The sequence below is a fragment of the Neomonachus schauinslandi genome, chromosome 11, assembly GCF_002201575.2.
Source record: "Neomonachus schauinslandi chromosome 11, ASM220157v2, whole genome shotgun sequence".
Lineage (NCBI taxonomy): Eukaryota > Metazoa > Chordata > Mammalia > Carnivora > Phocidae > Neomonachus > Neomonachus schauinslandi.
In genome coordinates this window covers 49,219,979-49,232,746 of record NC_058413.1, presented here as the reverse complement: position 1 = coordinate 49,232,746, position 12,768 = coordinate 49,219,979, and the positions used below count along the sequence as shown (strand labels likewise).

Genomic DNA, 12,768 nt, shown 5'->3' with positions numbered 1-12,768 from the left:
TTTGTGAATGTTGAACCACCCTTGCATCCCAGGAATAAATCCCACCTGGTCATGATGGATAATCCTTTTAATGTATTGTTGAATCCTATCTGCTAGGCTCTTGTTGACAATTTTGGCATCCATTTATTAGGGATATTGATATGTAATTCTCCTTTTTAATGGGGTCTTTGCCTGGTTTTGGGATCAAGGTAATGCTGGCCTCATAGAACAAGTTTGGAAGTTTTCCTTCTGTTTCTATTATTTGAAAGAGCTTCAGGAAAATAGGTATTATTTCTTCTTTAAATGTTTGGTAGAATTCACCTGGGAATCCATCAGGCCCTGGACTCCTGTTTTTTGGGAGGTTTTTGATCACTGCTTCAATTTCGTTACTGGCTATTGGTCTATTCAGATTGTCAATTTCTTCCTGTTTCAGTCTTGGTAGTTTACAGGTTTCCCAGAAGGCATCCATTTCTTCCAGGTTGCTTAATTTATTGGCATATAGTTGCTGGATAATAATTTCTTTTTTTTTCTTTTTTGGATAATAATTTCTAATAATTGTTTCTATTTCCTTGGTGTTAGTCATGATCTCTCCCCTCTCATTCACAATTTTATTAATTTGGGTCCTTTCTCTTTTCTTTTGATAAGTCTGGCCAGAAGTTTATTGATCTTATTAATTCTTTCAAAGAGCCAGCTTCTAGTTTCATTGATCTGCTCTACTGTTTTCTGGTTTCTATGTCATTGATCTCTGCTCTAATCTTTATTATTTCTCTTCTCCTGTTTATTTTAGGTTTTATATGTTTTCTTTCTCCAGTTCCCTTAGGTGTAAGGTTAGCTTGTGCATTTGGGATTTTTCTACTTTAGCAGTAAGGTGTAAGGTTAGCTTGTGCATTTGGGATTTTTCTACTTTTTTGAGTGAGGCTTAGATGGCTATGTATTTCCCCCTTTGCAGTATCCTATAGGTTTTGGATCGATGTGTTTTCATTCTCATTGGTTTCCATGAATAATTTAAGTTCTTCTTTAATTTCCTTGTTGACCCAAACATTCTTGAGCAGAGTGGTCTTTAGCTTCCAAGTGTTTGAATTCCTTCCAAATTTTTTCTTGTGATTGAGTTCCAGTTTCAAAGCACTGTGGTCTGAGAGTATGCAGGGAATAATCTTTTGGTATTGGGTGAGACCTGATTTGTGACCCTGTATGTGGTCTATTCTGGAGAAAGTTCCATGTGCTTTTGAGAAGAATGAGTATTCTGTTGTTCTGGGATGGAATGTTCTGTATGTAACTATGAAGTCCATCTGGTCAAGGGTGTCATTTAAAGCTCTTGTTTCTTTGTTGATCTGCTTAGGTGATCTGTCTATTGCTGAGAGTGGAGTATTGAGGTCTCCTACTATTAAAGTATTATTATCAATGTTTCTTTATTTTGGTTCTTTTCTTTTATTTGGTTAACAGTTGGCTTATGTAGCTGACTGCTCCCATGTTGAGGGCATAGATATTTACAATTGTTAGATCTTCTTGTTGGATAGACCCTTTAAGAATGATATAGTGTCCCTCTGTATCTCTTACTATAGTCTTTAGCTTAAAATCTAATTTGTCTGATATGAGAATTGCTACTCCAGCTTTCTTTTGAGAGCCGTTGGCATGAAAAATAGTTCTCCATCCCCTCATTTTCAGTCTGGATGTATCTTTAGGTTCAAAATGAGTCTCTTGTAGACAGCATATGGATGGTTCATGTCTTTTTATCCAATCTGCAACCCTGTGCCATTTCACGGGAGCATTTAGGCTGTTCACATTGGGAGTGATTATTGAAAGATATGATTTTATTGTCATCATGTTGCCTGTGAGGTCCTTGTTTCTATAGATTGTCTCTGTAAATTTCTGTTCTATATTACTCTTGGGGTCTTTCTTCCTTTATAGAACCCCCCTTAATATTTCTTGCGGGGCTGGCTTGGTGGTCACATATTCCTTCAGTTTCTGATGGTCTTGGAAGCTCCTTTTCTCTCCATACTTTCTGAATGACAGTCTTGCTGGATAAAGTATCCTTGGCTGCATGTTCTTCTCATTTAGTACCCTGAATTTGTCTTGCCAGCCCTTTCTGGCTTGCCAAGTCTCTGTGGACAGGTCTGACATTATCTGATGTTCCTCCCTCTGTATGTAAGAAATCTCTTCCCCGGGCACCTGGGTGGCTCAGTTGGTTAGGTGACTGCCTTCGGCTCAGGTCATGATCCTGGAGTCCCAGGATCGAGTCCCACATCGGGCTCCCTGCTCAGCGGGGAGCCTGCTTCTCCCTCTGACCCTCCCCCCTCTCATGTGCTCTCTCTCTCCTCTCATCCTCTCTCTCAAATAAATAAATAAAATCTTTAAAAAAAAAAAAAGAAATCTCTTCCCCTTAGCCGCTTTCAGGATTATATCCTTGAATCTAAGATTTGTAAGTTGTACTATTATATGTTGGGGCGTTGGTCTGTTCTCATTGATCTTGGGAGGGGTCCTCTAGGGCAGAGATTTTTGTTCATTTTATTTACAGATATATTATCTTCAGTATCTAGAACAGTGCCTGGAACACAGAAGATAATCAATATTAATAAATTATGCTTTTCTTCTAGCGATTGAAAAGTAGGGACTATAGTGAGTTTGAGTTTGGGAAATAGGTTAGACAAGAAGTAGATTTTGAGGGGCGCCTGGGTGGCTCAGTTGGTTAAGCGACTGCCTTCAGCTCAGGTCATGATCCTGGAGTCTCGGGATCGAGTCCCACATCGGGCTCCCTGCTCAGCGGAGAGTCTGCTTCTCCCTCTGACCCTCCCCACTCTCATGCTCTCTCTCTCATTCTCTCTCTCTCTCTAATAAATAAATAAATAAAATCTTAAAAAACAAAAGGAGTAGATTTTGAAAGCTAGATCTAGCATTATATCATAATAACTATAATGGTTAGCATTTATGGTTAGCATGTGTTATGTACCAGTCACCATGCAAGTGCTTTAGATATATTCCTTCATGTAAGTTTATAATCATCAGAATTTCAGGGTCCCAATTTTCAATTTGTATTGATTAAACCTTCTGCTTCTTTCTCACAGGATTTAATATTATTAGTCTATTTTTTGAGTTGGTCTTTATTAACATGTAACACTTGAGCTCATATTTCTTGAAATTCAAGACACAAGGCAAACAACAAAAGCTGATGAAGGGGTTTATATGTAGTACATCTGGATTCTTTCTATGGTCTGACACTATCTTGAGTCTGTGTTCCCTTTTCTGATCACATACAGCCACATCAAGTATATTTAACCCAGGAATCAAAATAAACCACAGTCTCTATATTCCATGTCTCCTTGTGTAAACTGCCATATTCTGAGTTTGGAAATGAAGAAATACTCTAATATATTGAAGATTCCTCCAGTATACTGAAATCATTGTGAGTGTGGGCTGATTGAGATTAGGACACATTCAAGTCTCCTCCTCATGGATCATTGGTAACTGCTGGTTCACTTTCCTTGACTTTTTCTTTCCTACTCTCATTTTGCAGAAAATATACCCTGGATGACCTCACCACCTTTCATTGTGCATTAAGACCCCTCTCATCAGAAATTCTTGGCCTGGCTTCTTAGGAACCCCAAAGGGAAGCTGTGATTTTGAACTCTGTAGAGCAAAGAAAAATCAAGGACTGTATAGATATATATGGTATGCCTCAGTTCACTCTGAAAACAGGTTAGGATTCTTCCAAAATATCATGAATCTAAAGAATAGACTTATCTTTTTACATTGTGGAAGGTACAGTTTTTTTTAAAAAATTTTATTTTATGTTATGTTAGTCACCATATAATACATCATTAGTTTTTGATGTAGTGATCCATGATTCATTGTTTTCTTATAACACCCAGTGCTCCATGCAGTATGTGCACTCCTTAATACCCATCACTGGGTTAATCCATCCCCCCACCCCCCTCCCCTCTAAAACCTTCGGTTTCTTTCTTGGAGTCCATAGTCTCTCATGGTTCTTCTCTCCCTCCAATTTCCCCCCTTTCATTTTTCCCTTCCTTCTCCTAATGTCCTCCATGCTATTCCTTATGTTCCACAAATAAGTGAAACCATATGATAATTAACTTTCTCTGCTTGACTTATTTCACTTAGCATAATCTCCTCTAGAAGGTACAGCTTTTGATTTGAACCACTATAACAAGAGAGGTGGAGAATGAGGCCACAGGAGATTTTCTTTTTAAGGGTATAATAGAGGTCTAAATAACATATGGAGACTTCTAACTTCTGAAGCATGAATTCCCAATGAAATCCTAGGCAGAAGAATGACGTGGGAAAACTGGACAATTGTCAGTGAGTTCATTCTTGTGAGCTTTTCAACCTTGTCCTCTGAGCTACAAGCTCTATTGTTTCTCCTTTTTTTGACTATTTGCCTGGTTACCCTAATGGGCAATGTTCTCATCATCCTGGTCACTACAGCTGACTCTTCTCTACAAAATCCTATGTACTTCTTCCTCAGGAATTTGTCCTTCCTGGAAATAGGCTTCAACTTGGTCATTGTGCCCAAGATGCTGGGGACTCTGATCATCCAAGACACAGCCATCTCCTTCTTTGGCTGTGCCACTCAGATGTATTTCTTCTTCTTCTTTGGGGCTGCTGAGTGCTGCCTCCTGGCCACAATGGCATGTGACCGCTATGTGGCCATCTGTGACCCTTTGCACTACCCAATCATTATGAGCCGCAGGGCCTGTGCCCAGCTAGCAGCTGCCTGCTGGTTCTCAGGGTTTCCAGTGGCCACCGTGCAAACCACATGGATTTTCAGCTTCCCTTTTTGTGGCTCCAACAGAGTGAACCACTTTTTCTGTGACAGCCCACCTGTCATTGCCCTCGTGTGTGCTGATACCTCTCTGTTTGAACTGGAGGCTCTGACAGCCACTGTCTTATTCATTCTCTTCCCTTTCTTGCTGATCCTGGGGTCTTATGTCCGGATCCTCTCCACTGTCTTCAGGATGCCCTCAGCTGAGGGGAAACACAAGGCCTTCTCCACCTGCTCCTCCCAACTCCTGGTTGTCTCCCTCTTCTATAGCACTGCGATCCTCACATACTTCCGACCCCGATCCAGCACCTCTCCTGAGAGCAAGAAACTGCTATCTCTCTCCTACACAGTGGTGACTCCCGTGTTGAACCCTATCATCTACAGCTTAAGGAATAGTGAAGTGAAGGCTGCACTGAGGCGAGTCATCCACAGGACCCTGGGCCCTCAGAAACTATGACTGACTGAGATGCAAACCAAAGGGGTAGAATGCAAGGACAAGGGAAAGAAAAAAGAACTGCTCAAATGGGTTTTGGTCCCTACTCATTCTAAGAGCCATGATATACACCCCAGGATTTTGGACTTCACAAGTATCTGTTTCTAAATGAAAGAACATGAGTGATGAAGGAGAACTTCTGTAGGCCCAGGATTCTGTAGGACTGTGGGACCAACATATCTGAGGATGCTGCTAGTTTACACAGATTGGGAGCTAATATGAAGGTTGACAATTGTAGTGACAATACTACAATTTGCCATTCTTTACTTGTTTTAACTTTTCTTGAACTTCTTCATCCATTTTTTTAATAATCTCCTGCTTTACATTTTCTATTTGTCCAAAAATTCTCCTGCAACTTTCAAGGATCTTTTTGCTTACAAGATAAACTTATGACAATGGTGATAATAAATAGTAGAGTTTTGTGTCATTCTTCCACTCATTTTTTTGAACTCACAATTTCAATACATTTTTATTCAGCATTCAGCATGTGTCAGACCCTGTTTAGGCCCGGAAGACACAGTGCTGAATAAAATACACAAATTTCTTACCTTGTGGAATTTTATTCTAGTGAGAAAGAAAACAATAAAACAATACTTAAAAACTTCCACTGGCCTATAGGCAGATTTCAAGCCTGCATGGGAAATTCCTTGTGGCTACTTTCTTCAGAGCTCCCTTCACATCCTTGTTCCTCAGGCTATAGATGAGGGGATTAAGCATGGGTGTCACCACAGCATAGAACTGTACTATAAAGTACCCATGTACTACTAGGCTAGCAAATGAGGACTTCTTCCTCTGCTACCATAATTGGTCTGTGCCTCATCTGGAGAAAGACTACTCCACACAGACACTGCCTCAATCTCAGATTATTCACCTTGGATATGAGAATTGTTTGATGGAAAGGGTGTTAGGCATCCCAATTTAAGTGGACAAAATTCTAGGAAGCTGCTGTGAATAACCCAAAGATTCGTTGTTAACTAGATTTTTATGTAATCATATTAGGGTTAGATGAAATCAACTGTCTTTCTTAAACTTGCCTAGTACTCAACCAGTGTAGCAGCCCATCTTTATGATTTTGTCCAGTGAACATAGGCCAGCTGTGGATTCTTGAAAAATAGCAAACTTGGGGTGTGGACACCATAGATATGTGTAAATTATTCATAAGAATTTATTGATAATTAACAATAAAAAAGCATTTACTGCATAGGCATGTCCTCTCCACAAACTATAAATAACTCTAACTCTGTGTCCCATGGAGGTACGAGGACCAGTTCAATCTCCCACACAGTGTACCCTTCACCTTTCATGTAGCAGGGCCTCTAGAAAGTCAGCACATTCTGAATTATCACTATAAGAATTTGCAAATGAAAATGTAGATCCTGGGGTTCTGTTTGATGATAGCAATCACATAACTAAGTAGGTTGGCACCATTATACATTTATAATCTCCAATTTTAGCCAAACTTTAATCATTCCTTCACATGTACTTTACTTGTTCTTTTATGGTAGGCAGAATAATGGTCCCCCAAGATGTCCATGTACTAAACCCCAGAACCTATGAACATGTTACTTAACCAGGAAAAGGACTTTGTAGACAGAATTTTCAGATGGGGAGGTTATCCTAGATTTTATTTGGAATACAGTAACAGGATATCAGAAGGTAAGTAGAGAATGAGCTTGAAATATTTATTCCTGTGGCTTTCCCGCTTCCATACACCTAAGTCCACAACTCCTGTCTCATGGCTTTCTATATACAGCTACCCTCTCCAAGTCCAGGTTGTCCTTCAGGCCCAGGGTTGGTACCAGCTTCTTTCTCATTCTTGCTAGGCTTCCAATGTCACTATTTCTTGTTAGTTTCCAAAATCCTGTCTTTACCTTTATCTGAGATATAAAATATCCATGTCCCTAATAAGAGTGTGAGAAGGACAGCAGAACTCATATATGCTCTTCATTGTACCCATGCTCTTCACACCCACTTCAAACACACATACAGACATGTGTGCCGGCACACATACATCTAGCACCTAGCTCATAGTAAGTGAATAAGTAATGCTCGTTAATGTATTGATTGTGTGATGATGCAAAGAGATTCAGAAATGCCAAAGAAAAAAGAATTGGAGTAGGATCTGGGATAGATTAATAGTAATATATAACATGGTGAAAAAAAGATGGATTTTAGAGGTTCCAGCGTTCATAAAGTGTGAATGTATTTTGCAGGATTTCCTAACTCTTAGATGCCAAAAAAACAACAAGAAAAAACCAGACCCTCCTTCTATTGGTCTGTGAATTACTGTCCTTCTTTTACAAAGAAAGTGCTTGATGAAGGATGGAGGGTAGGTCCACAAGGCCCAAGGATAAGAATCTTACAATATTCCAATCTTGCTAAGGCAACTGCTTCGCAAGTCTTAAAAGTAGGGAGCCAAGAGGTTCTCACAGTCAGTGGCAGATTTCAAGCCTGCATGGGAAATTCCTTGTGGCTACTTTCTTCAGAGCTCCCTTCACATCCTTGTTCCTCAGGCTATAGATGAGGGGATTAAGCATGGGTGTCACCACAGCATAGAACACAGACACCAGTTTTTCCTGTTCTTTGGAAGACTTTGGTGTCATGTAGGTGACAATTGCTGATCCATAAAAAAGGATGACCACCATGAGGTGGGAGCCACAGGTGGAGAATGCCTTGAGCCTCCCCACAGCTGACTTCATCTTGATCACAGTTACTATGATGTGGCTATAGGACACCAGAATTAGGGAAACAGGTATGAGGAGAATCATGACACCCATGAGGAAAATGGCCGTCTCTGAAATGCGGGTGTCTGTGGATGCCAGGATCAACAGTGCAGGGACCTCACAAAAGAAATGAGCAATACTATTGCTGCCTCGGTAGGGTAGCCTTAGTGCAAAAGTGGTATCCACCACAGACACCAGAATGCCGCTGGTCCATGATCCTGCAGCCAGCTGGGCACACACCTTCCAAGTCATGATGCTAGGGTAATGCAAGGGGTTGCAGATGGCCACATACCGATCATAGGACATCACAGCCAGAAAGGCACACTGTGTACATCCAAAAATGAGGAAGAGTATAAGCTGAGCTGCACAACGTGTGAATGAAATGAACTTCTTCTTGGATAGCAGGTGGACTAGGGCCTGAGGAATGATGTTGGTAGAAAAACAGAGGTCAGCCAGAGATAAGTTGCAGAGGAAAAAATACATGGGTGTGTGAAGCCGGGAGTCACCCTGAACAAGGCACATAAGAAGCAGATTTGCAAGCACAGTGACCAGGTAGACGCCCAGGAATAAAATGAATAGCAGCTTCTCGGTGTGGGGGTCATCAGAGAGTCCCAGAAGGAGGAATTCCATCACCTGTGTCTGATTAGTTTGTCTCATAGTTTGTCTCTTTTTTTCAATAAGAAGTCACCTCATGCTAAATATAGGTCCATATCAACTGTAAGATTATATAAATCAGATTTGGAGGGCTTTGGAATTGCCCTCAATCACTACCAACCATTCCAAGAATCCCCTTTATGTAGAAGAGGATCATGATGCTTTAGTTGGAACATTTTCAGTGTTGGAAAACTTAATATTTTAAGGATGGGTGCATTCATTTTTAGTGTCATCTGCAAATGTAGAGTAGATCAAAAGAATCATCTTTATTTGGAATATGAAACATCTAATAATAAAAAAGATTCAATTAATCTATAAAATATTGGCATTTAATTTCATTTTATTATCAACCAAAACCCTTGAGTCTTATGCTGCTATTGCCACACTCCCCTGTCTTATGATGGTATAGATTTTTAATTCTTTGGGGATATGACTGTTGTCTCTTCCTTCAAAATATAGTCACTAAGATATAAGAAATTTTAAAAAGCCAAAGTATTTTGAAGAACTGACATTTTGTTTGGAGAAAATAACCTGTTTTTGAAAGAGCTGGGAAGCCAAGGAGTAATTGGGTAGTATGCCATCATCTCTTTGGCAACCCCATCCCCAGCTTCGGCTGGAACTCCCAAATATCAATCTTAACCATCAATAAACTTCCAAAATAGGAGACACACCACCACAATATTTCCATCTGATGCCACCAGGTTGACTAGTTTTCTGTGTTCAGACTAAACAGCACTAATCCACCATCTCTAGCCCATCATCTCTCACTGCCTTGCATCATCAGTCTATATCTCCCAGAGATGAAAAACTCCTATGAAAACTATATCTTTTTCATTTTTGTGCCCTTTTATAGACATGGAATAGGGATTTATTTGATCAATTATTATTAATTAAATAAGGTACATAATAATAATTTGATCATATGGTTTAGTAGGCTGGGCTGGTAGACGGGCTTTGCAGCTTCCAGTGTGCTCAGGTTAGATTCTTTGGCTGGACAGCTGAAGGCTGTATTCAGTGATGAGTGCAGCTACAAATTAGATTTCTTGCCTGAGCACAGTGGGACAGCAGCTCTAAAGCTGGCTAAGCTCTTTGTTGTCTTTTTTTTTTTTATGTTCAGTTAGCCAACCCAATTACAATAGCATCAAAAACAATAAAATATTTAGGAATAAATTTAACTGAAAAAGTGAAAGTTCTCTACTATGAAAACTATAAGATATTGATGAAAGAGATCAAAGACACAAATAAATGGAAAGCTAACTCATGTTCATGACTGGAAGAATTAACACTGTTAATATGTCAATACTAGCAAAAGCTATCTATAGATTCAATGCAATCCTTATCGAGAATGCAATGACATTTTTACAGAAGTAGATAAAACACTCCTAAAATTTATATGGAGCCACAAAAGACCCCAAATAGCCAAAGAAATGCTGAGAAAGAACAAAGCAGGCAGCATCACACTTCATGATTTCAAGCTATATTATAAAGCTATAGTCATCAAAACAGTATGGTACTGGCCTAAATACAGACAAATAAACCAATGAAACAGAATTGAGAACCTAGAAATAAACCCAAACATATAGGGACAACTAATATTGGACAAGGGAACAAAGAGTGCTCAAGGAAGGAAAGACAGTCTCTTCAATCAATGGTTTTGGGATAATTGGATATTCACATGTGTTAGAATGAAACTAGACTCACAAAAATTAACTTCAAATGAATTAGACTTAAATGTAAGTCCTGAGACAAGGAAACTCCTAGAAGAAAACATAGGAATAAGGCTCCTTGTGATGAGTCTTGATAATGAATTTTTGGATATGACACCTACAGCATAAGCAACAAACTAAAGAATAAACAAGTGGGACTACATCAAACTAATAAGCTGCTGCACAGCAAAAGAAACTACCAACAAAGTGAAAACCAACCTATGGAATGGAAATAAATATTTGCAAACCATATATCTGACAAAGAGTTAGTATATAGAATATATGAAGAACTTAAAAACTCATTAGTCATTAGGGAAACCACAAGGACACGTATCACTGCATGCCCATTAGAATGTCCATCATAGCTTTCAGCCCATGGATGCCGCCGAGTAAGGAACATTAAAGTCTCCCCGCCCACTGCTGTCATGTCTAAGTCAGAGTCTCCCAAAGAGCTTGAACAGCTGAGGAAGCTCTTCATCAGAGGTTTGAGCTTTGAAACAACTGATGAGAGTCTGAGGAGCCATTTTGAGCACTGGGGAACACTTACGGACTGTGTGGTAATGAGAGGTCCAAACACCAAGCACTCCAGAGGCTTTGGGTTTGTCACGTATGCCACTGTGGAGGAGGTGGATGCAGCCATGAATGCAAAGCCACACAAGGTGGATGGAAGAGCTGTGGAACCAAAGAGGGCTGTCTCAAGAAAAGATTCTCAAAGACCTGGTGCCCACTTAACTGTGAAAAAGATTTTTGTTGGTGGCATTAAAGAAGACACTGAAGAACATCATCTAAGAGATTATTTTGAACAGTATGGGAAAACTGAAGTGATTGAGATCATGACTGACCAAGGCAGTGGCAAAAAGAGAGGTTTTGCTTTTGTAACATTTGATGACTCTGTAGACAAGACTGTCATTCAAAAATACCATACTGTGAATGGCCACAACTGTGAAGTAAGGAAAGCCCTATCTAAGCAAGAGATGGCTAGTGCTTCATCCAGCCAAAGAGGTCGAAGTGGTTCTGGAAACTTTGGTGGTGGTCGTGGAGGTGGTTTTGGTGGGAATGACAACTTTGGTCGTGGATGGAACTTCAGTGGTCGAGGTGGCTTTGGTGGCAGTCGAGGTGGTGGTGGATATGGTGGCAGTGCGGATGGCTATAACAGATTTGGTAATGATGGAAGCAACTTTGGGGGTGGTGGAAGCTATAATGATTTTGGCAATTACAACAATCAATCCTCAATCTGGACCCATGAAAGGAGGAAATTTTGGAGGCAGAAGCTCTGGCCCCTATGGTGGTGGAGGCCAATACTTTGCCAAACCACGAAACCAAGGTGGCTGTGGTGGTTCCAGCAGCAGCAGTAGCTATGGTAGCAGCAGAAGGTTTTAATTACTGCCAGGAAACAAAGCTTAGCAGGAGAGGAGAGCCAGAGAAGTGACAGGGAAGCTACAGGTTACAACAGATTTGTGAACTCGGCCAAGCACAGTGGTAGCAGGGCCTAGCTGCTACAAAGAAGACGTTAGGCAATACTCACGTGTATGGGCAAAAAACTCGAGGACTGTATTTGTGACTAATGGTGTAACAGGTTATTTTAGTTTTTGTTCTGTGGAAAGTGTAAAGCATTCCAACAAAGGGTTTTAATGTAGATTTTTTTTTTTTGCACCCATGCTGTTGATTGCTAAATGTAATAGTCTGATCATGACGCTGAATAAATGTGTCTTTAAAAAAAAAAAAAAAAGAATGGCCATCACAGGCCTGGGTGGCTCAGTTGGTTAAGCGTCTGCCTTAGGCTCAGGTTATGATCCCAGGGTACTGGGATCGAGTCCCACATCAGGCTCCTTGCTTGGTAGGGAGATTGCTTCTCCCTCTGCCTGCCCCCTCCCTGCTTGTGCGTGTGCACTCTCTCTCTCTCTGACAAATAAATAAACAAAAAATTTTTTTAAAGAAAAGAACGTCCATCATAAAAAGAGAAAAGATAACAAATGCTGGCATGGATATGGAGAAGGGAACCCTTGCACTGTCGGTAGGATTGCAAATTGGTACAGCCACTATGGAAAAGAGTATGAAGGATCCTAGGAAAAATAAATAGAACTACCACATGAGCCAGCAATTCCATCTCTGGGAATATATCCAAAGGAAATGAAAACACTGACTTGAAAAGATATCTGCATCCCCATGTTCATAGCAGCATTATTTATAATAGCCAAAACATGGAAACAACCTAAGTGTCCCTTGATGGATAAATGAATAAAGATATTGTGGTATATATATAAGGGAATATTATTCATCCATGAAAAACTAGGAAATCATACTGCTTGCAGCAACATGGATGGAACTTGAAGGAATTAGGCTAAGTGACATTAAGTCAGACAAAGACAAATACTGTATGATCTCACTTTTATGTGGAATCTAAAAACAAAAACAAACCAAATGATAGAAAAAGAG

The 12,768-nt window shown here is 40.1% G+C and overlaps 2 protein-coding genes and 1 pseudogene across 2 annotated transcripts; 2 read left to right on the top strand and 1 right to left on the bottom strand.

Moving 5' to 3' along the window:
• Positions 1 to 4,265: 4,265 nt before the first annotated feature.
• LOC110576535 (olfactory receptor 10A4) lies at positions 4,266 to 5,213 on the top strand. Its single transcript, XM_021685724.1, has one exon. The coding sequence runs from the start codon at positions 4,266 to 4,268 to the stop codon at positions 5,211 to 5,213; it is 948 nt and encodes a 315-aa protein (XP_021541399.1).
• Positions 5,214 to 7,681: 2,468 nt separating this feature from the next.
• On the bottom strand, positions 7,682 to 8,629 carry LOC110576536 (olfactory receptor 2D2). Its single transcript, XM_021685725.2, has one exon. It carries the CDS (start codon positions 8,627 to 8,629, stop codon positions 7,682 to 7,684), a length of 948 nt encoding a protein of 315 aa, XP_021541400.2.
• Positions 8,630 to 10,757: 2,128 nt separating this feature from the next.
• LOC110576537 lies at positions 10,758 to 11,712 on the top strand (annotated as a pseudogene).
• Positions 11,713 to 12,768: the final 1,056 nt, after the last annotated feature.

Coding starts and splice junctions, on each gene's coding strand:
- LOC110576535 (XM_021685724.1), top strand. CDS start 4,266: ATGACGTGGGAAAACTGGACAATTGTCAGTGAGTTCATTCTTGTGAGC.
- LOC110576536 (XM_021685725.2), bottom strand. CDS start 8,629: ATGAGACAAACTAATCAGACACAGGTGATGGAATTCCTCCTTCTGGGA.